This window comes from Pagrus pagrus (genome assembly GCF_965226575.1).
Source record: "Pagrus pagrus genome assembly, chromosome: 18".
NCBI classification, from domain to species: Eukaryota; Metazoa; Chordata; class Actinopteri; order Spariformes; family Sparidae; genus Pagrus; species Pagrus pagrus.
Window position 1 is genome coordinate 27,453,914 of NC_140202.1, and position 23,478 is coordinate 27,477,391.

At 42.1% G+C, this 23,478-nt stretch overlaps 1 protein-coding gene across 1 annotated transcript; it reads right to left on the reverse strand.

Moving 5' to 3' along the window:
- Positions 1-1,894: 1,894 nt before the first annotated feature.
- sgpp1b (sphingosine-1-phosphate phosphatase 1b) lies at positions 1,895-23,166 on the reverse strand. Its single transcript, XM_084380489.1, has 3 exons — positions 22,040-23,166; positions 14,339-14,428; positions 1,895-7,304 (listed from the first exon to the last, which is right to left on the reverse strand). The coding sequence occupies exons 1-3, from the start codon at positions 22,844-22,846 to the stop codon at positions 6,753-6,755; spliced, it is 1,449 nt and encodes a 482-aa protein (XP_084236615.1). The 5' UTR covers positions 22,847-23,166; the 3' UTR covers positions 1,895-6,752.
- Positions 23,167-23,478: the final 312 nt, after the last annotated feature.

The window sequence follows — 23,478 nt, forward strand, 5'->3', positions numbered from 1 at the left end:
AGATTTAACACATATCTGTCTTGTTGTTGTTGTTGTTGTTGTTGTTGTTGTTGTTTTGCTCCAGTTTCTCTTCCATTCCTTCTTATTTCATGATTTTACCTGAACTCCCCTCTTAGAGTGAATTCATATCTGTTCGCACCCACTCCTGTCTTTGCATTGACTTTATTTAACTGTGCCACCTCTAATATTTGCTTAACATGAGGAGATTTTTGCAGGTAACTCAAAACAACAAGCTCCATCCACCTTTGCCACAAATCAGTCATAACCACAAGAAGTCACTCGTCAGGAAAATATGAATTTAAGTGTGGATAACTAATAAAAACATGAGAGCAAAGACTCTGATGAGGATCATAAGCAAAAATCTAAATATGTCCCTATAAGTGCCCGGTCCATTTGACCCTCAGTGACAGCAGGTGTCTTCGGTCTGGCCTGTGTGACTCATTTCCAATAAAACATTCACAGAAGTTTACCCACAATCCTCCTGAGCTTTCACTGGGGTTGACACGCCACTGGGCAGGAGAAGAAGAAGAAGAAGAAAAAACAAAGACAGATGTCTTTAATGTCCAGGCCAGCAGCTGCAGTCTGTCTCTGCTGCAGCTTTGGCAGAGCGAAGTGGAAAACTGGTCGTCCTGTGACACACCACAGCACCACAGCACCATGTGTGGATGAAGGAGGAGAAGTCATTAAAACCCCCGTGGACGTATTCAAACATGATTTGCATCTAGAGCAGCTCTGTTACACATCAGAGGAGGTTATACAGGTTTTATTTAGGCCCGGAGCCCAAAGAGACGTTTGTAATGTAAATAAATATCTAACCCGAAGTTGTCATGATTTATTCCAGACCTTTTTCTTTTAATATCTCAGATCATTTTGCAGTTTTTCTGGTTGATGCAGCTGCAGTTTGGTCACAGATGGTTCAGAGGTCTGTTAGTTCTGCCCTCATGCCTCAAAGATATAATGTGTCAGACTTCTTTATTAAAATGTCTAAAAACGACTCAACCTTTGTTACATTTTTTCAAACCAGAGAAATCCACAAGTTTATTAAAGATAACGGTGCCAGGAAAGAGTCAGAGAGCGAGGAAGGAAGTCAGAACGAGACTAAACGTCACATCAGACAGAATTCAGGTCAACTCTGACTGAACTCAAATTCGAGAACTTTTCAAGGACTTTCCAGCCCCCGTTCCCTCAAATTCAAGGACCAAACACAGCGTAGTTTGAGACGATTATCAATTTAAAATACTGTTACAACACTGAGAAGTTTTATAATAAGAACTCGCAGGCTTTACAGCTCGTTAAAGAAAATAAATTCAAGCTTTTTCAATGACTTGACTATTATGGACTTTAGTCCCATTACTGTATACTGTCAGCTATATACTCAATTTTGGAATGTAACTAAGTACTGTACATTTACTTAAGTATCGTACTTCAGTACAATTTTGAGACACTTGCTCTTTACTTCCACTGCTACTACTCCATTTTCTGCTACTTTATACTTCCACTCCACTACATTTTAGAGGCAATTTGTACTTTTACTCCACTACGATTATTTGAGATAACTTTAGTTACTAGTTACTCTGCAGATTACATGCTGCATCAGAGTCAAAGTAGCTAATTCTTAAATCAATTTATCAGCGATATGATAAAAAATTGATCCCGATAATCAGAAAAATGCTATAAAACGGATCTGATAGTCAGTCGACACATCGTACAGTTTATACACACGTCAAAATACACGTATAATATACTTTTGATACTCAAGCACATTTAATACTAGATACCTCTACTAGATAGACTTTTACTCAAGTACTATTCATTTAGATAACTTTCACTTTTCCCAAGTGTGACTTTTGGGTACTTATACAACAAGATAAACAACCAAAGAGCAGCGGGTACGTTCATTTTTCTTTTATCATTTTTATTTCAGTTAATTTCACACAAACAAACAATCAGACAGAAACTGATCCTCATTTTTTGAATCAAAGATCAAATCCAACAATAAAACCTGCAGAAATATAAAAACAATACTGTGAAACACATCCGTCAGATCAGGACACGACCGAACTCTGAAACTGAAATATGAAGAGTTTATTTCCAAAATGAAAAATATGACACCAGCTCGGACAAAAAGATAAAACTTAACCGTAACATTTCATCTGATCCGGAACATTTTAAATAATTTATCAACTGAGAACTTTATTATTCCTGAAACGGATGTGAGACATTTTGGAATGAAACTCGTCACTTTAACCAAACAGAAGAATCACTCGCAGGTTTATTTGGTTGGTGACAAACAGGCAGAAAAAAAATCATCGTCAGTGACTCATTTAATATTTTTCTCATGCAAACAGTCAGTGAATGAAAACAGGACCAGAAGGTTCAAATCAAATATTTTTAAATTTCAACTACAGTGACTCACTTGTTGCTAATTCAAGTGAAGGCAGAAGTGCAGGAAACTAAAGTCTGGTTTGAATTTACTAAATTATCAACCAGGAAACATTTTTTCCCCATTTTCCCTCCCTGAAGAGAAACATAACGCAGCGACAAAGTGCAAAAGGCAACACGACAAACAGACGGAACAGAGTCGGAACAGAAGTCGGGAAATATAAAACATCTTCCTGAAAGGCACTAAAGAGACGCGTGGAGCAGACTTCAGCTAGCTGAGCTACAGGCGACACAGTTCAACCTCTTTATATTTGGTCAAAGCAAGAAAGAGTTTTCATATAAAAAGTCTTTTATAGAAACGAAAGCAAAAGAGATCCTCGGAAGAAACAACCAACAGAGCCGGGCCCTCGGCCTCCAGAGGAGCTGACACTATCATTTATACTTTTACTAATAAACTTCTTGTTTTTGTTGTTCAACAGCTGAGGCATCATCTGGGCATAAACATATTTGGGTTTATATTATTATACATATTCATATTATTTAAAAAAGGGTAAATTTAACAACATAATTCATGTTGACTGCCAAAATAAAAATAAACAGGATTTGAACAAATGAAATCAGGGATTTTAATAATTTCTTGGATTACAAAAACAAAATCTGAGATCCAATACTCAGTTATTGTTTTGCAATGTTATTTTTACATTGTTGCCTTTATTTGATTTCTCTCGAGTTATTTGTCAAATAAAGTTAATTTAAATTTAAGTGTAATAAATTGTAATAAATAAGTTCCAGTGAAACAACTCGGGCCAGCTCTGCTGTAGTTACCACAGATCTTCCATTCATCCAACACACACACACACAGACACACAGACACACAGACACACACACACAAACGTGTATATACGGGTGTGTTGGTCTTTTGGAGCCTCACAATGGAAACGATTATTATAATCAGTGTCAGGAAGTTTGGTTTAATCTCATTTATCATCTTGTTTCCTCGATCGTTTCTCCATCTGCAGAGGAAACTTCCTGCTGCCGCCGGGACGTAAATACCAAACACGAAACGAGTTTAAACACGTACAGCTTAATCCTGATTTATCACTGCTTTACCTCACTTATTTAAGATGGAGGTTACTCGTCATGTCAAATATCAACAGACGTTGAAAGGGTTTTGGTTTTTGTGAATCTGTAAAAATCTCATCTAACTCCTGGCGATAACATTCCTGCATGAACTGATGGAGATGTGTTTTATTTATTGAAATCTATTGGAAAAGCGGCGACTGTTGAGACAAACTGTGTTGAGCCACAGGATGAACACAAGTTGTTTTGTTGATGAGCCGAAAAAAACACAAAAAAGCAAACGCAGACAAACTTCCCGTTTCAGGAAACCACATTCAGACAATAAAACGCTGCAACAAACAGAAATATGTTGGTGCACGAGGCAAGGCCACAGGAAGTGAAAGGAGCCGGGCAGTGGTTAAAAGTCTTATTAAATTGTTTCCTCAGATTAACAATAACTTCAGATTTTCTTCCCGGCTCAAGGGGGGGGGGGGAGAGCAGTGCATTCTGGGAACAGTGCATTCATATCAGAACAGTACCATAAAACAACAACGTACAACAGGTCAGCTGTGACTCCTGCTGCTCCCACTGAGGCTCATTAAGACTCTGAAATGTCTGTTTTTGTCTGGACTCTGTTGGTCCCCAGCAGAGGGCAGCAGCACCTGAAACTGCCCTCGAGCAAGGCACTTCACCAGCAATCTGCTGCAGGAGGAATGTGTGAATGAAACATCAAGCTTCGGTCCAGATGTTCAGTCGTTATTGCCTCGAGAGTTCAGTTCAAACACAGGACAGTGAAATGTTTCAGACATTGAACGCATCACTGGTGTTTCTGCTGAAGGGGCACTCAGTGGTCCATAGTTAATAATTAACTAACACCTGGTGTACCACCTCTGAAATTCAACTCATTTTTCTAAAGAAAGAAAGAAAGAAAGAAAGACTTCAGTGGTCTGTGGAGGACGACAGGCGGAGAGGAAGCTGGAGTCAAAGTCCACGTGGAGGCTGACGAGTCTGTTTTCTTTATCCTTGAACTGTTTTTAGGGGAAAACCTGCAGATGTTTTCTTTAAACTCGACTAATTTGTATTTTCTTCTTGTTAATCTTTACAAATGACATGAAATCTTGTTCTGTGACAAAATAGAAAGTCTCCAGTGTCCTGGATTAAGTCTTCATATCATCGGATAAATCACAGACTTGTAGATAGAATATAAATGAATACTATCGCTCCATTTACAGTCATAATATTTAAAATTTCTGGGGGCGAGATGAATAAACTCAGAGTAGATTCACGACTAAAGATGGCAGAAATATGAGTCTACATTCTTGGATGTAAACGCACCTTTACTCGTGTTTTCAGTGAAAAGAAAAGAGAACAGGAGGCTGATCGTGCTGAGTGTCGTTCGGCTGTGGCTATTTATAATTCACCTATTATTTATTCATCACATGTGCCTGCACCAGTGATCACCATCAATAAATGTCAGAAAGGTGATCAAGAGTGTCGTGTAGTGTCGACGTTCATGCTGACAAAATGAAGCCACGACATGTTCCTCGTGTGTAAAAATCTAATCTGAACTAACAATGTTTAAGTTCGTGATCGCGTCACATTTTATTCAACGAATTTCTGCAACTGAATATGAATAATTGAGGGAGAGGAAACGAAGCGTGTCGACGTGAAACCCGACTACAAAGACTCAGAATACACAACGTACACACAGATTTAGTTGTGAGTCTACAGAGTTTTATGCATCTTGCTCTCGCTGTACTCCGTCTGTTTTCCTCCTGTGAGAAAGCTACGTAACTTTTTTGTGTTAAATTCATCTGTTCAGTCGTCGTCCCTTCATCCTCCTGACCTCCCTCCTCTGGTCTCTCGACCGTCAGCGCTCCACGCGTCTTCCCTCCCGAGAGCAGCGTTTTCTCCACCTCCTCCGCCCTCCTGACACGAGCGCATCAAACTCTCCTCCGAACAGGAAGTGGCTGCGTGCCATCGAGAGCATCTCTAACAGGAAGTCAGTTTACAGTGTTACAAAAGAAATGCTGAGCCAAGTGGACAAATTCCTGTCATCCTGACGAACTATTAATAATAACAAAACCTCTCTGTACATTTCCCAAACAAAGTGACGCTTCCTCCTGAATCCTACAGTATGTGCCGGTCGTGGCTTCGTCACAGGAAAAGACTCAACCTCTGCAGAGAAGAGACGATAAATTGTCTGAATGGAGACAGAGTGGAAGAGCCCTTTAGGAAGAGACTGTGCACGTGCGATCAAACACCTCGAAGATGAGTTCACTCGACCGGTCGAAGAGAAACCATTTTCTCTGCTAGTATAAACTCTGATATAAGAATAAGAAAGTATAAAATCAGAAGGATCTTATTGCTTTGAGAGTTGAGACGGACGAGAGGAAGATCAGATATTATTAAGAAGCTTCCTGACAAAGAACCACACAAAGTTCAAACACTTAAAACTGTATCTGCAACAAAACTACAGAAATTCTCAGGTCAAGAGTCTGAAATGTGAGGATATGCCGTCTCCCTCCATTTTTTATCAGTGTAACTGAATATTTTAGATTTTTTTTTCGAGCTGCAACGAAGAATCGATTAGTAGTCAACAATTAAATTCACTTTGTTTGAGTAATTTTTATGGAAGGAAGGTAAAATTCTCTGATTCCAGCTTCTTTAAATGTGAATATTTTCTGGTTTCTTTCCTCCTCAGTGACAGTAAACTGAATATCTTTGGGTTGTGGACAAAACCAGACAGTTGAGGACATTTTCTGACAACTAACTGAGTAATTCGAGGGAATAATCGACAATTAAAATAACTTTTAGTTGCAGCTCTACATCAAAACTATGTCAAGAACTTAAACGAGTCACTAAACGCTCTCCAGCTTGTAAAAAGACTGACAGCAGTGAATTCTTTGTGGTTCTTTCTCTGAACTCTTAACAATAATAATTTTAAAGACACAAGTCATTTATCAGTAGCAATCAGTGGCATATTTAGTCTCTCAGAGGCCACTGTTAGGAAGCTTTTTGCTCTCTAATGAATGAAGCTGGTGGTGTGTCCTGCGATCAGGAGGAGCCGTCTGATTTGATTTTAAATAAAAACTAAAGAACGAGAACGATACGGGTCGCCACGGGTAGAACTGATAACAGTCGAGGCCGTCAGGACAGTCGAACACTTCCTGAAAACAACCTGAGCCAAAAAACTGATCACACGTCAGCTCAGATCAGTGTTTCAGCTTTAATTCACTTCAGTCCCGACCCAGAGGACTAAAGAAAGAGGTCCCGGTGAACATCCGACCAGGCGCTGAACTAACATCCAATCAGGAGATCTGCAGGCAGCTGAAAAGGAACGGGACCAGGAAGAGCACGTTGAAGCCCACGACCCCGTACACGATGTAGCGGTAGGGAAGCTCCACCTCCATGTGCTGTCGGGCCTTCCTCACGTTGTCGCAGGGCACCCCGGTGACCCGGCACACCAGCGGGATGGTGATGGCCTTCATCACTGCCCGCGTGGTCATCAGCACCAGCACGCCCATGACGAGCCGCAGCATGGCCATGCCTGCCAGACCGGCGCTGAGGGTGGGCGCGGTGAAGGGGAGCTGCTCCGGTGTCGGGTCAGGCATCAGACCCAGGAGGTGGTTGACGTGTGAGGCAAGGGCCACACCGGCGCCCGTGCCCAGGATCTGAGCGGTGTCGCCCCGAGAGGTGCTCCAGGTGTCCAGGGTGAAGGAGAAGAGGCCCAGGCCCAGGTGGAGTGAGATGATGACAAGCGGGGCGTAGCGGCAGGTCAGGTTGAAGCCGTCGATCAGGTCCAACGCCGGCAGGAAGAAGAGCAGGATCAGGCTGCTGTAGAGGACGCCGGCGATCACGTCCTGGAGGGAAAACAGAGGAACAGAAGGTTAGCGTGTCATAGTGTATGTGATAATGAAGGTAACACTTCTGTAGCGGCGTGTGTATATTGATTCTGAATATTTGAAGCCACCGGAGATGTTGTGTGTTTATTTTCTTTTTCAGAGATCCTTTATTGATTTGTCTGGGAGGAGGGTTCACTCTGGACAGATAAGAGAAGCTGAACTTTGTAACAAACTGAATTTTATCTTTTGTCGTTTACTGTTGAATCAGTGAAGTATTTTCCTGCAAACTGAATTTAAATATGAACACCATTGTTATCAGATAACTTTCGATAAGGAGAAATTTATTGGTGCATTTTCTGCTGATGGATACAGGAAGTTGACTATCGTCAGGAAACGGGATACCAGCGAGCTCAACATGGCAGTGAACTTTGAGCACAGAGGTCATCACAGTCGTTTAGTTATCGACCCGAGCTACAAACTGACAGTTTGGCTTCCTGCTGCAGATTAACTGTCCGTGTACATTTAACCTCCACATCACATTTCCCTGAATTCACCACGAAGCTGACGGAGAACTCGTGAACTGATGAGTCAGAGAACAAAAACATCTTAATTACTTTTAGAGACAACCTGAAATTAAAGAAATGCTTCAGTTTTTTTGTTTTTAACATAACCCAATTCAGGGTTTAACATGAACTATTTTTCTTTATTTAGAGTTACTTTCAGAGATTTAAGGATAGATGGGTAAAATTTACAGCAATTGTGATGATTTCTGACAGTAAATGAAGAGTCTTCGGGTTTTGCACTGTTCAGTCGGACAAAAGAAGCAAGTTGAAGACGTCACTTTGGGCTCTGGGGAATTGTGATGAGCATTTTTCAGAGTTTTTTGGCTTTTATAGACTGAAATGTTAATTAAAAAAAAAAATTGGCAGATTAACTAGCAGCTCTAGTCAAATCTCTGCTGAGTTCACTTGATTTCTTGGCCGTTTTTATGTGTATTTACATTCGTTCAAAGTGCGTATGTGTGCTGCACAGACTGCACAGTAGCTGGAGAGTGTAAATCAAGAGTTAACAGTCCCTCTTCAGTCTGACTCGGGTGTGTTCAGTATTTACTTTCCTTCAGACGAGTGTAATCAGTGTTCACTTTCCCTGGAAGAGAAATCAATGAGTGTTGTAACTGTAAATTCACACCCGTCTTTGTCCGCCAGCCAAACGCTGGAACATTTCAGCCAACAGGTTATCCCACTTGGACGACCTCGCTGAAAGCAAACCAAGGTCCTGTTACAGTTTAAATATCTATCTGGCTGCTTAAATACATGTTGTGGTCCACAGAAACCCTGCTCTCACAGTCAGTCATTAACCTAAACGTACCAGAGACGTCACATGTTGGCAGAGGACTCGTGTCCCGGCCGTCTGAGTGGACACGGTCGACTGCAAGGACACATTTTATTGTCCGACCAATGACAGGTGACTCAGCAGAAAGATAACCAACAGGAAACCTTTGATTTATCAGCTCTGTGCTGCCGCTGCAAACTTTTATCAGCCCTCTCTCTCTTAATGACACACGCTGAAAGCTTTAAGCTGTCTGTAATTTTCTCCTCCACTGACACAACTAGAGGGAGCTCCGAAACAATCAGCTGCCTGATGTAAAAATGTCCAGAAACAGGGCGAGCGGGTGGCGTGGTGCCCTGAGGAACAACATGTACATGTTATTGGGTAGAAGCTTTTATCTTAAGTGCCTTATAATGAAAATAAATAAGAGGATATCGTGTCAGTAGAAGCAGAACTACAGCACTAATAACACTGTATGTTCAGTCAGCCAGAGGTCCGACTGGAAGCCTTAATGACTTAATGGTTCCTGCTATCAGCACCCATTAAAACACTGTTCAACTAAGTTCAGTTGTGGACATTTGGACAGCAAGTGAATAATCTCTTCTCCCTCGAGACCAGAGTTTCACGTGTCCTGGAAGAGTTCAACATCCCGGAAAAATGGGAGGAACTCCGGTCGAATATTATCCGTGTTTATTTAGCTAAAAACATCGTGCACACCCAACCTAAAGCGCTGGTATCAGCCATCTTTCTCTTTCTCAATCACTCCACCATTAATACAACTCAAATTATGCTTAAATGTTATTATGACAGAAGAGATATGTGTCAGACTTAAGTCAAATTAATACCCACTTCTTTTGTAAGGGATGCGGACTATTGTTTTGTTGGTCTATTATTTTCTGGATTCCTCATTAAAATCTCACTAAATACTGAAAGATGTTGATACATTGGTTGTTTTGTCCCTAAAAAAAGTCCAGAACCGGAAGATTTTTTCATAGTTTATCAAAGAAAAAAGGAAAAACCTGAAGCTGAAGAAGCTGAAACTAGCAAAGCTTTGGATGAAAAGATACAGAAATGATTAGTTTCAGCTCTATGATTTATACATTTCAATATTTATACTTACAAATTTGCCTCAGAGGGCTTTCTGACTACCTCTACCTTACTGTGTGTCCACACTAAACATGAGTCTTAGGGGCAGTGAGATTGGATACAAGGTCAGCGGGAAGAGACGTCAAGAATACACATCCGTGTCACAGAGAGGAAAGTCAAAGACACTGGAGGAACATGAAGACTATATTTCTAACACGACTAAAATCTGCTTCACTTTCTATCCGAACACACATTTAATTGGATACCGAGAAACTCTAATCCGCGGTTCCCCAAACAAACACAGAAGAAGGGTTCAGATTCTCATCTCGTTTTAGACTTAAACCAACAAAACTGTGTGAAAGTGCTCAGTGGGCAGTCTGTAAAAAGGTTAACAGATGTCAACAACATCATCAGTAGCAGAACAGCTATTTGTCTCCGAGCTCTTCCTGCACAACAGAGGAGGAGGAAGTTGTTTTATTGGGCGTGATGATTTCCAGAACACACAGAGTACCCGGCAGGCCTGCAGAGCAGAGCGGACCGATAATGGCGCACCATGTGTTCAAGCTCCACTCCCTGAAACACAGCGGTCGACACATGGTCTGACTGTGGAGCAGGTGGAGATGAGCTTCTTCAGCCTTAAACTGCAGTGTTCTGAGATGAAGCAGTAAGAAAGTAGTGGGTCAGAAATGTGTTATTGTGCAGACAAAAAGCTTGGAAATAAAAAGGGCCGAGCTGTAACTGACCGCTCCATCCTAAATATGTCTGAATAATCACAAGGCTTTGATGGACAACATGGTTCGGACATCCAGATTTTTCCCAGTTGATGTAATGATCCAATATAAACAGCATTTTTGGTTTGAATACCTTATCCATTACAAGTACGACATAGTTTCACGGATGCAGAGAAAGAATCAGACACAGATTACAGGCATGTGGAAAAATATGGTTTCTGGGAGTTTATTGAAGGGGACGGTTTATGGAAGGGATTATTGAGATCTTAGAGATAAACTGACAGGCCTGAGCTGAAATGAACGGTTGCTACAGTTACAGACATTATTTACATCCTCCTGAGGTTGAAAGTGAGGAAAAATTACCAGAATGAAAAGCAGCAGGATGATTTTATCCAGGAACCGGAGAAGGAGGAGGAGGAGGAGGAGGAGAGAGAGGCACATGTAGAGGACAAACTGTAACAGGAGTAAATAGTAAAAGTACTTTGCAGGAAGGAAACAGGTGGTTTAATGCTTCCTTGCTGTAAACAGACAAACAATGCACTGATGTGTGTTTTATTTTTAGTTGCTGGACGGAGCTGTATCCTCTGGTGCAAAGAGGACGCAAAAATATGTCTGCAGACTGAACAGCTGAACTTTTGAAGCAGTTATAAACCCACAGGAGGTGTCACACTTTGAAATGGAAAGACAAGTAGACAAGTAAAACCTGTCTCAACCATACAACGTTTGTCAGTTATTGAGATAAGACTCATTTAAATGCCATCTCACTGTCAAAATCTTAATCACAGCAACAAGCTATCTCTCAGGCAAATGAGCTGAGGGTTTCATGTGTCTGAGAGTTGTGGGATTGTTGATGCTGGGTTGAACTTGAAGCTGGTGAACTGCCAGGACAAATGAGGCGTGCCGCAGGTTGTTGCTGAGCTCACCAGGATGACTCAGCTCTGCCCTGTGAATTGTAAGTCTAATTATCTAGATGAATTAATCGTCTTGATTACTTTTTCTAGGTCAGGCCTCTTTTATCAGAGGAGTGAAAACAGGGATATTTTTCTACAGTTGTGATGAGATGTGAGCCAGCAGATGTGCTCGTGGTCTTCACCGCCTGCGGGCAGCCGCAGAAAGCCCTTAAAGAGAGTCTCTGATGTGGAGTTACCTTCTGGAGTTTGTGTGGGAGGACGGCCAGCGTACTGTAATGTCTGCTGGTCCCACATCATCCGTCAGTCCCTCTGACACAGCTGTGACTGTTGCCATGGCGACAGACGGCACGATCAACAGTGACATCATTTACCAGTGAAGGAAATTACCCCAAACGAGGGTTAATGTGACGGCCGTGCGGACAGAAGAAACCCCCCCCACACACACACATCTGGAAGATTTTTATGACCTTTATGAGCCAAAATAATTTGTCTGAGTCTTTAACATCTGGGACTCGAGGTCTGCTGAATTCGGTGGCATGGTGAATTAGATTAATATGTTTATTAATCCAATGTGTTGTTGATCTTACTTCTTTTACTTTATCAGCTGCAAAACATTTAAAATTTACAAATAAACAGAACAAAATTCAAAGTTAAAATCCACTTTGAGGACATCAGTGACTGCTGGGCTGAAACTGAAATGGTCAGAGGCGAGGACATCGTCAGGATCAGGCACCGACTGTATAAAATATGGAAGTAGACTCCAGGTCTGAAAAAGTGAAGCCAAGAATCAAGTGCAGCAGCTCAAGAGTCAAACACAGAGGGGAAAAGGTGAGTGGATGGTAGATGAAAATGAAACAAGACAAAAATCCACACCTCCGCCAAGGCCCAAAAAAATCCCTGGATCCGTCCCTTTATCCAGATCTGGAAGTTAATGGTGTCTTTTCTGGGCCGACACAAAGCCCCCAGGAAGAGCACCAGGCTTTGAAGTCAGTGATACACTGTGGCCCAAAAAGACTTTTCCCATAAGCTAACATTGTGAAAAAAGGGTCTGTAAAATGGTGGATAGATTTTTTTGAGCGTCACAACCTCCGCGAAATGACTTGTTTGATTGTCATAACTAGAGACATTAGGTCCAATAAAGTTCGGAAAGTCTAGAAGAGCTGTACGATTAAATCATCTTATCCCCATTCAAGTTAGCCGGGCGCTAAAACCGGAAGTTAGCCACGGAAGATCAGGGTATTTTCATAGCCAGGAAGTCGAGCTTTTTTGGCTTCAAAACGCAGCTGAGCAGCTTTCATGTGGTGTAATATGACGTCCTTGGCCGAGACCCAACCTCCATCCAAGTTTCATGGAAATTTGATCGTTAGTTTTTGTGTAATCCTGCTGACAAACCGACAAACCAACCAGCTAACGGGTGAAATGCTTAGCAAAGTTCCTCCAACAAACCTGGTTCACTCTGTCTGAGACGAGGATGATTTATCAATACTAATTATCTTGACTGAAAAAGATTCTATGACTACTGCACTTTACCCAGACACACACACACACTGAAGCGAGCTCACTCAAGCAGCCATTAGTGACCTCTTCTATTGTCACTCACAACCCAGACTTACTGTATGCTGCAGGGCAACAGAAGCAACCGCACCCACCCGACCCGGTGGTGTTAGATGATGTTTTTCATGACTGTACCTGTATTGTGCAGCAGCGATCTCATCCAACCAAAGCACCGCTGTCGGCAAAACAGCCTGCTGACGTGACAGCAGCGGATAAAGGGAGCAGGAGCAGGTTTTTGCAGGCATGAATGTCTCAATGCTTCTCCGGTAAGAAGTGTGAGATGCTGCCGATTATTGTTTTAACCTTTATTAGATACAGATACAGGTCTAAACATGTTGAAGATATGATGCATGATCGAGATTTACTGTGTGGTACTGGTAACACTGGTAGACACTAAGAGAGGTTCAAAAATCTTTGAACAAAATGCTAAAACCTGGACAGCTGTGACAGTGAGACCTCTGGACAACAGCACAGCTTCATATACAGAAAACAGTTCCTTCTATCTTAAGCAAACTAGAAATTCATTCCTTCATCACTTTTTTACATTTAAGAAAGAAACTGCAGTGATTTCAGTATAATAACAGCCCCTGCTGGGTGTAAATAAGCTGCAGACACCTGGCAGATGTTGGTGGACTTAGGTTGTTTTCTCCACATTTCTAAAGCAGGAAAAACTATTGTTTGGAGGCTTAAGTTCAGATTCCACCTCCTGCCTAAAATCAATGGCTGTACAGGTTTCCTGTTTCACACCCTGCCAGCTAATCACACCAAACAAATAACACAACGAACACCGACAGCCAAGGACATTTTAAAGTGTCACGCCATGATTCTTGCCTTGCTTTTCACCATATCAAGCTCGCTCTGGCCTGCACTCTCTCACAACATTGTCCTGCCCAAATGTCACAATAGACAATTTTATCACTTCTGCCTTTGCAGCAACATATTTACACTATGAAATAACAAAATAATATTAAATGAAAACATTTAAATTAGGACTGTGGTGCAAAGAATACAATATACGTGCAGCTGCTCCGTCACTGGTTCCCCTCAGAGAGAAACAACACTGTAATAAAGTAAAGACTCACATTCAGTGAAGAAGCCGAGTCACACAGCTGTTCTATATTCGATAATATCTAATATTGGCCAAAGCCTAGGAAACATTAACATTTTCACTGTTCTCTCAGTGATAGGTCAACACAAATGTCTTGTGTTGTAAGTACGTGTCTTTGCTCTGTGTGTTGCATTTCTACAGTTACACAGGTGACACCCGAACCTGACGCCAGCCCAGTTATGGAGCCGAGGTGACTGCTGCTCGGATTCGGTTTCCCACAAATCAGCTATCATGTTCAAACTGCTGACAGCGCTAAACTGACACTGCAGGTGGTGAGGCTCGCACCTCAGTGTGTGTGTGTGTGTGTGCATGTTTGTGTGTGTGTGGACTTACCAGGACAGAGTGCATCCCCATGTAGATCCGGCTAACACAGACTAAAAGACACCAGCAGAGAGCGAAGCTGAAGCCCAGTGAGAACGGGTACTGTGGAGGTGAAAGGAGACTTTTTCAACACAACTTCACACAACTGAAATGTTTACAGGTGAAACAGAAGTACTTGAAATGTAGATTAATGTAGATAAAGAGTTCAAATGATTTCGCAATATTAAAGCTGCGTTCATCTCAATGCACATAACGTCGACTCTTCTTTGATCTGCACTCGTGCTTCACATTATGCAACACATACTGTAGCTGATCTGATGATGAGTCTGCATCAAAGCATAAATACATAAAACCCCGACACGTTTATTGTTCTGAGCAGATAACAAAGTGATAATAAAATGATTGTGTGTGCTGGAGTCAATATGCTCAATGTACAGTATGTTAAAGGCCCAGATAAAATGCTGCAGTGATGTAGTGGATGTGATTATCTGCCAATGTGTTCTGGGCTCAACGGACCTCATAAATATTTCAGCGATTCTGCCGTTTCCTTATCAGATGTAGCCGGAGAGAAGAAAGGCTGCGTTCATACTGCAGCTCAAAGTGTCCAAAGTCAGATTCTTTCTCCCTCCGTGTGACTCTGATTATTTGTTTTCTAATCGGCATAAACTGCAGAAAGCTGTACTGGGTCAGGGTTCTGCGGTTCTGATCTGGGTCACATGAACACATGGCTTTAAATCAGATCCAGAGACATCAGCACGTATGAGCAAAGTAAAGAAAACCATATGGAGACGAAACCCACGAAATGCAATTTAGAAGTATAGTATGTTCACTTTTATACCAGAAGAACACAAACTTCAGCTTTGCAGCTCGGAAAAACTTCTGACGCAACAGAGGAAGATGCGTAAAAGAGTAAAAGAGGATAATGCTCGATGTTAATATTGTGACACCGTCTTAAAATACAGCTCCGGTACAACAACACTGCGGTACAACCACCGGGAAAGTCAATACCCAATGGTTGCTGCGCATTTCACAAATGGATCATCATCCTCCCAACAAACTGTTAAGTTAGTGTTAGCTAAAAGAAGCTGTTGTGAGGTGCATGCAGAGGCAATTAAAGTACATGAGTATCACATAATCACATAACTAATATGCTACTAGAAATGTTTCATAAATCAAAAAGTCGTCTAATCGTTGCAGCTCTAGTCAATTCAAATAATAATATTTTTAACCGTATGTCTTGTCCTCTCTCTGAAGCTCCTAGAGAATTAAAGAGTTGGGTCACAACATGTCAGTAAATCAATCAGACAACAGTGAATTCAGCTCTTTCAATATTTCCATCTCCCATCGCTGCAGACCTTCATCATAGAGGTCAGAGAGAGAATCAGAGGTCAAAGTTCAATTTATTTAAATTCTGGCTGGAAAATCTGGTGAGAAATCTATGCACTGTATGCAGCTATGATTTACACGTGTGTGCCGATGTCACATCAGAGATATTCAGTCTATTATCACATAAAACCGAAGGCTGAAACAAAGACATATTTGGCTTTTAACCTTGAAAAATCACGTAAATGTTGCCTAACAACACAACGATAGTTTAAGCTCTAAATAAAGCAGCAATTCAGATTCAAACATGCAGGTCTGTGGTGTGAACGCAGCCAGACAGATCGAAAGAATGAAAGAAAAAGAAAATGAGTGACAGTGGAGCCGAGAGACAGAGACGACAGATGAAAGCTGCTGAGGTTTGCACACTTGCTGAAAGCCTTTTGTTCTCCTCACTGTGGCTCCTGTTGTTGAGATAGTTCAGATTTCCTCTCACAAAATCCCACAAAAACACTGTGACTCCAGCACCTCCAGCCTTCAGGGAGGAATGACTAATCAGAGCTGTTTGATGGTGCTGATGCTAATTTAACAGAGACGAGGATCATTTCATGGTGCGGCCTCACATCAGTGATTCACAGCGAATGTGCCTTTGAAACCACTGAAAACTGAAGACTTTAACACCCATATATTTGTTAGGCAAAATGTTGCTTCACTTTATGAACCTGCTGTCCTTGAAACTCTATCAGCCTGTAACGTTTATCTACATGTTATCTACTTTATTGAAATGTTGCTGCAACAATGTGTTTCAAGGTGATGAATAGCCTGCAGCAAACTGAAAGAAGACATAACAACTATTAAATATAGGCAATTTTACAGCCTGATGGATAAAAAGATAGGTGGCCGTTTTGTGCCAACGATGGCTGAACTCCAGCCTCTTAGTATTTTACTGGACTAATGTATTTCTGTAACACAGAGATTACCTTTGCTCCAAACAATGGCTGCTTATCTGCCAAAGTAGCTGTTGGTAAGGTCAACGAAGTAGACTTCACAGCTTGTACCTCATGGAAACGTAATTAAACATCATTCACGTTTTACATGCAAAAACATTTTTATTAATAATTTTTAATAAAATTAAAGCCATGATGTCTAGAAGGGCAGCAACTAATGATTATTATCATTGTTTATTTATCTGTCAATTATTTTCTCCATCGATCATTTAGTTGTTTGGTCTAAAAGAAGTTAAAATAATGATGATGATGAACTGTTGATCAGTGTTTCCCAAAGCCCAAGATGTCGTCCCCAAATGTCTCGTTTTGTCCACAACCCAAAGATATTTAAATCAACTTCCGAAAGACACATTTTCTGCAGCAGGTCGGATATGACGATGACAGACATTTCAGATATTCGTCACAATAATTTAGCATTTACTTATCAGCCATTTTGATCCACAGTCATCAGACAAAGACGTCTTACTCAAGAAGGACAAGACACAACAGTTGATCAAAAGCTGCTGCATCACGTTTGTGACTGTCTGGTTCTGGGAGACACTTCAGTCAGACAGCTCCTGTGAGCCTCTCCTACAGGTGTTTCCCAAACCACCATGCTGCACTTCAACTGTCAATTATAGACTGAGGGCTCTTTCAAAATGAGGTCAGCGCAGAGGGAGGTTTGCTTGAGAAACAGCCGTCTTTCTGTCTGTGGATTAGCTCAGACGCAGTCGCCCGACATGCTCAGACTAACACTGTGTTTGACTAGCATCATATCTGAGGGTAGAGCAGAGAGGGAGGACTGAAGAAACCATCTGTGGAGACGTTGTCCAAACCGTATCCTCTGTCCATGTGCAAACAGAGCATGTGTCATCAAGTCTCACGGCCACGTTTGCCTGCTCGCTCTGGCTTCGTGCCGCTGACCGCGGCGGAGCTGCGGCCGTCGCCTCATGCAAAGGTTTATGGACGTGGTGTTTTTTTTGTGTGGCCTGTGGTTCTCTGCACACTGCTCATTGACTCGGTCCAGGGTTCGCTCTCTCACGTGACATATACTGTACATACTGTACATCCATACGCACACCCAAACCACACGGCTCGCAGTCAGGGTGTGTGTTTGACTTTCAACACCGCCAAGATGTAAACTAGCCGGGTTTGTGGGTTTCAAACCAAACTTGTGAATATTCTTATTTTGCTGTGAATTGATAATATCAGAGAAAAAGACAATTTAAATCGCCATTACGATGTTTAATTTGGCAGCTGCTACTTCACACATTTGCAGCTCTAAAAAGCCAACAAGAGAAAAATGATTTTAAAAATGGAAAGAAGAGGTTTCCTCTTGCTATTCTCACATTGCGCAAACATTTAATAAGGACTGACCTACAAATGCTGAGGTAAGATACTTCAACTGTGCATTATAACAAACACATATCTGCTGCAACAGGCTTGAATTTGGGCTCATACATTTGAACTTATATCTAATAACTGAATATTATAGGCCACTGTTTCCTGTTTACAGCCCCTCTTTATCATAAAACTCTACTGTAGCTCTTTAAATAGTACTAAGGCTTTGAAACTGTCTTTCTTTTGAATGCAACAGAAGAGATTTAGGTTGATATTCATTTGCATGTTGTATGAAAACACAATGTAAAAGTCAGGGTTGGAAGTTTAGGAAATGCAATAGAGTTAAATTCATTCATGCTCGCAGGAAAAGCTGAACGGTTCCCACCTAATGGTCCCACTCAGGAAGAGGAAGTCTCACACAAAGCCTGTTTACCATAATGTTTTCTGTTCTGACTCTACTGGACCACATAATGAGAATTTATGTCACACAATCTGATAAAAACACGGCCGTATTTTTCACTCGAGCAGCTCTGAAACTCTTGGATTTCCTTTACGTCGTTCTCTCGCCTCCCAGGCTCTAATCTCTCCATCACTCTCCTCCTCCAGCCCTCTTTGAGTCTATTTTCTCCTCTTTTATCCTTCGTCCTCCTCATCACTCTTCTGTATTAATCCCCTCCTCTCTCCTTGCCTCTAACCTCGTCTCTCCTCTTTGCTTTCTTCATCTCTTGCCCTCCAGTCTCGTCTCGTCTAATCTCCTCTCATCTGTCGAGTCTAATCTCTTCTCTACTTTCCACTCCTCGAGCTGCTCTTTTCTCTTTTTTGACCCTCATCCCCTCCCTTTTTTTGATTCTCCCCAGTATCTTCCACAGAGACACATCTGGCTCTAGTTACTGTCTGAGCTGGAGATGAGGGCGGTGGTGTGATGGGAGGAGGAGGACCGTCTGGCTGACTGTGACTCCTCCAAATCCAAACACTCCTGCTCTGCTCAGACAAGTCATCCGAGGCAGCAGAACAGCCACGGATTAAAAGAGGAAGTCAAACTTCTTGGAAGATGAGATCACAATGACGGTGGATCAGACTGAACGGGATGGGCAGACATTAAACATTTCCAATCAACTACTTTCTAACAGTTTCAAGTCATGTCACAGTCTTGGTTGTTTTTTTAATATCTATTAACTGGATGAAGGATTTTAGTCAAACCAAATCCTAAGATAATGTAAGATAAGATAAATAAGGATATCTTTGATTACCAAAATAAACGTGAGTGCATCAGGTTCATAAAGTGAGTCAGTTTGTATTCTGAGCCCTTGAATAGAGATTGTTTTGTTTGTGAATGTAAAGAACAGACACTCTGGCGCTTTTCTGACATTCAACACTATTTTCTATTCTTTTACGTGTTTTCAAACTCAGGTTGGAGTGAAGAGAAAGACCTGTTGAGACCGTGAGGACACAGGAGAGAGCTCCAGACACCGAATCAATCTTATCGCAGAGGCCCACACTCGAAGGTCAGGGGGTCGGCCCTCTTATCTCCTCCTCTGGCAGACAGACGGGGAGGCAGAGTGTCGTAAATCAATCCCACCTCTGCTCTCGACTGCTGTGATTCAAGCAACACAATACTGAGATCCCACGCATTTCTCTTTCCAAAACTCTGGGCTTTTTTTCCCACCCACAGCAAAGTTAAGACTGCTGAACATCGGGCAACTTTTTGGAGAATACGGAAAACTGAAAAACAGACGGCGGCTACAATAAGAGTATCTGCTGGAGAAAAGGGGGTTATCAGTGCAGTGTCCTTCAACTTTACAGGCCTGCAACTGCAGATTATTGTTGCAGAGGAGACCACAAATCAGCACGGAGAAAAGTACACTATCTTTTTGTCATTTAACCACTGTGAATGTACTCAAACAGTAAGAATTAGTGTTTTATATACTGCCGGGACACAATGCCTCATTGAAAAATTATTTGTTTTGTCTATAATGTGTCAAAAAATAGCGGAAAATAATTTTAGATATTGAATTTAAAAGATCAAAAAGTGGCCAAAGACTCAACAAATATAGTTCAGGAGCGTGATGAGATTCCACATAGTGTTGGACTTTTCCTCGTATCGCTCCTTTCTATGAAAATCAAATAGACTTCCTGCAGTTGGTCGATCACGTCCCTCACTGAGTGGATGCTCAGCGAGACAATGGAAGTGGACAATACAGACTTTGTGTTGGCTTTTACAGACTGGACACAATGGAGGGTTGTTCCTCCTGAGTGAATGGGAGGTGAGGAAAAGAACAACAGAGACCGGCTTGTTAAAACAAAATTCCTGGAGGAATGTTATTCCACCGATATGAGACACTTCAATTAGTTTTTATCATGTTTGACAATGATGGAAAACAGGAGCTAAAATATGAGCTGACGTCAAGAGGAACACAACGACCAAAGTGGAGGAAGTGATGGAAGTTTGTAGGAAGTTATAGCTGTATGTTGAGCGCTGCAACTAATCAACTAATAGGTAGATTACTTTCACGACAATCTTTTAGTCTGTGAAGTGTCAAAAAATGAAGAAAGTGACAAGCTTCTTCTGTCCAAAACCCAAAGGCTCTTCATTTACTCATAAATGACGAATAAAAGCAACACATCGTCACATTTAGGAACCTGGATCCAACAAATGTTTGACTAAACGATCGAGATTAATCGACTAATCGATTAATCTAGTAAACGTTAACACGCTCATTTTCTGAATGTTACACTCCAAATGTCACCATGTTCACCATGTGCATTTAGCTCAAGTTGCAGCACAGCCGAGGTTGACAAAATATTTTCAAAATCGATTAATCTGCCACCTATTTTTGCAGTTAATCAATAATCTTTTTCAGACAATAAAATGTCAGGAAATTGTGAAAAGCTGATATGTTTAAATTTTATTGTTTGGTCCAATCAAAATTATATTAGATATTCAGTTTATTATTAAAGAAGACTAAAAAAAACTCAAATATTTTGGAAGCTGGAACAAAAATGTGACATCACTGAAAAATGTTGCCGTCGACCTGGCCTCTACATTATTTATCCATCTAAAAGCCTTCCTCTCTGTTGTGTATTGAGCAGTATGAGACGACTGTCACTTGGCTGTAGACTTTTAGTCGTGTTGTGTCCACAGTGAGCTTGGTTTCACTGTCTTACAAGCAGTAAAGAGTAAACTACTGTGCTCGTGTGGCTGTAGAGCCGCCCAGGCTTTGGTCACTGTATCCACTGGGCCAACCGCACATTAATTGTTAATGACGCTTCAGAGGGCAAAGTCTCAGTGATCCTGTATCAAGAGTTGGCACTTTGCACATGGTTGCTTTTGTTGCTGTAGCACGACGAGGGAGATGATTACATGGGCTGTGTATGCTAGTAGACCACAGATGTGACCCAAAATCAGACAATGTCACAGCAACACCGAGTCCGTGAGGACGGCAGTGAAAGCCAAGTGTGTTTTGGCTGATTCTGTCCTCAGTGATCATGTGAACTAACAAACAAATTCCCTGTAATGAGGTCAGCGACTCAACATTTCTGCATTTATCTGCAGGAAAATATAAAATTCAACATACATGAGTTTGACTAATAAATGACTCATGAATTCATTTTAGGTTTGGTTCAAACTGAGTCATTAATGAAGCAAATTGCATCTTTCTCTCCTTAGAAATTATTAGAAAATTAATGACTTTACATATAAAGTACCACAAAATATTGTGATACACCAGTTTGTGGCATATTTAAAAATATATTCAGCTGTTGTTTTATCATGATTAATGTCAGACTGTTGTCTTTTGGTTATAGTATCTGTTTACAGTTGCACGGCCCCTGTAAGGAGGTAAAGGGTCAGCAGCATGTGTAGCTCTCTGGATGCAGTTTTCTTTGGATTTTCACCAATTTCTAGTATTTCTCAATATGTAAACACACGCTGGTGTGAAAGAGGAACTTTCTCTGCTTCCTCCTCTGGAAAAGGAAGCAGCTCCTGTCAACTTCTCCTTCTCTGCTCCTGCTGAAAGTCAGATTTCAGGACATTTATGACAGGAAAAGTTAAGGTGCGTTCACGTACCTCCCAGCGGCCGTAGGTCAAGAAGAACAGGGAGAAGGGGATGGCGGTGCCCGACATGGCATGTGTGGAGGGCATGCCGTACTCCGTGTTGTAAAACATCTCCACTTTGACCACAGGAGGTGAAGCGGGCCGGGACCACCCGATCACATCCTTCGTGCACTGACCCAGGTACATGACCCAGACCCACACCATGATCAGCCTCCGGGCCACGAAGGCGTCCATGTTCCACATAACGAAGGGGAAGAAGGTGATGTAGAAGAGCTCGTTACCCAGCTCGGTCCCGAAGGTGAACAGGTAGAACAGGAACCGGTTCTCAATCAGGAACTCCTGTCCGGCATCACCTGTTAGAGAGTTTTTGCGGAGGGGCTTGAGAGTGCTGCTAACCGGGACTTCACCGCCCTCCTCCGCGGACTCGGTGCGACCGTTACTGCTCGCAACGACCGCATCTCCCCCGGCGTTCGCTGCGGACACCACCGCTCCATTCTGGGGTACATTCTCCTTTTCCTCTCCCTGTTTCCTCTTCCGAGCACCAGCTGCTGTCGTTTGCTTGAACTCGTCTTCTTCAGCTCCGATGACGGCCACGCTTTCACTCTCATTTTCCCCGGTGATGTGATGGTGGCATGCCCCGTTGTTGTGCGAGTGAGTCCGGTCCGCTTCCCTGCTGCTGCTGCTGCTGCTGGAGGGAGTAGAGGCAGAGACGGTTCTCGAAAACGTCCCGCGTACCCCGCAAAATTTCTGGAAGCGGGCGACAAGGTGTGGGTCTTGCAGATAGTTGAAGATTTCTACTAATCGGCTACTTTTCTCCATGTTTATCCCGTTTTCTTCGCCCCCGCACCGCCGAAACGAGGAGCACGAGCTCCGCTGCTTTCCCCCAAACAGCCCGATGATGAACGCTAGCTCCCCGGCTAACGTTAGCTAGCCGACCCGTGCATCACGGCAGAGAGCTACTCAGAAGTGAAGCCCGGACCGTTTTTAAGCCAGAACAAGTTACGACGGCAGGTGATATTAACCAGAAAGAGATGAAAAGCTGTTTAAAGTGAGATAATAAGCACAAAAAAAACACCAACGGGTCGGTTCTTGTTCGACAGGATGCGCTCAGTGTCCCGCTACCTGAGGGGAGTCCTCCAACTGACAGATCCACGGAGCCGTCTGAGCGCGCGCCTTTCCTGGTGCCTTTAGGTGCTGTCGGAAATTTCGCCATTCTTCGTGAAACGGCCGCACATTCATGACTCCATTTTATTGGGACTTCAGAGGTTGTTTTTTTTTAGCAACCTTTGGGGTCAAATTAATTTCCTACTATTACAAACATAAACACTGGTTATTTTACAAGCTTACAAGCTGGAAAAAGTTTCAGTTTCTTGAAGATGTTTCACCTCTCATCCAAGAGTGTGTGCACGTTTTTGCAAAAACCTTTAAGTCACTGAAATATATGAAAAAAA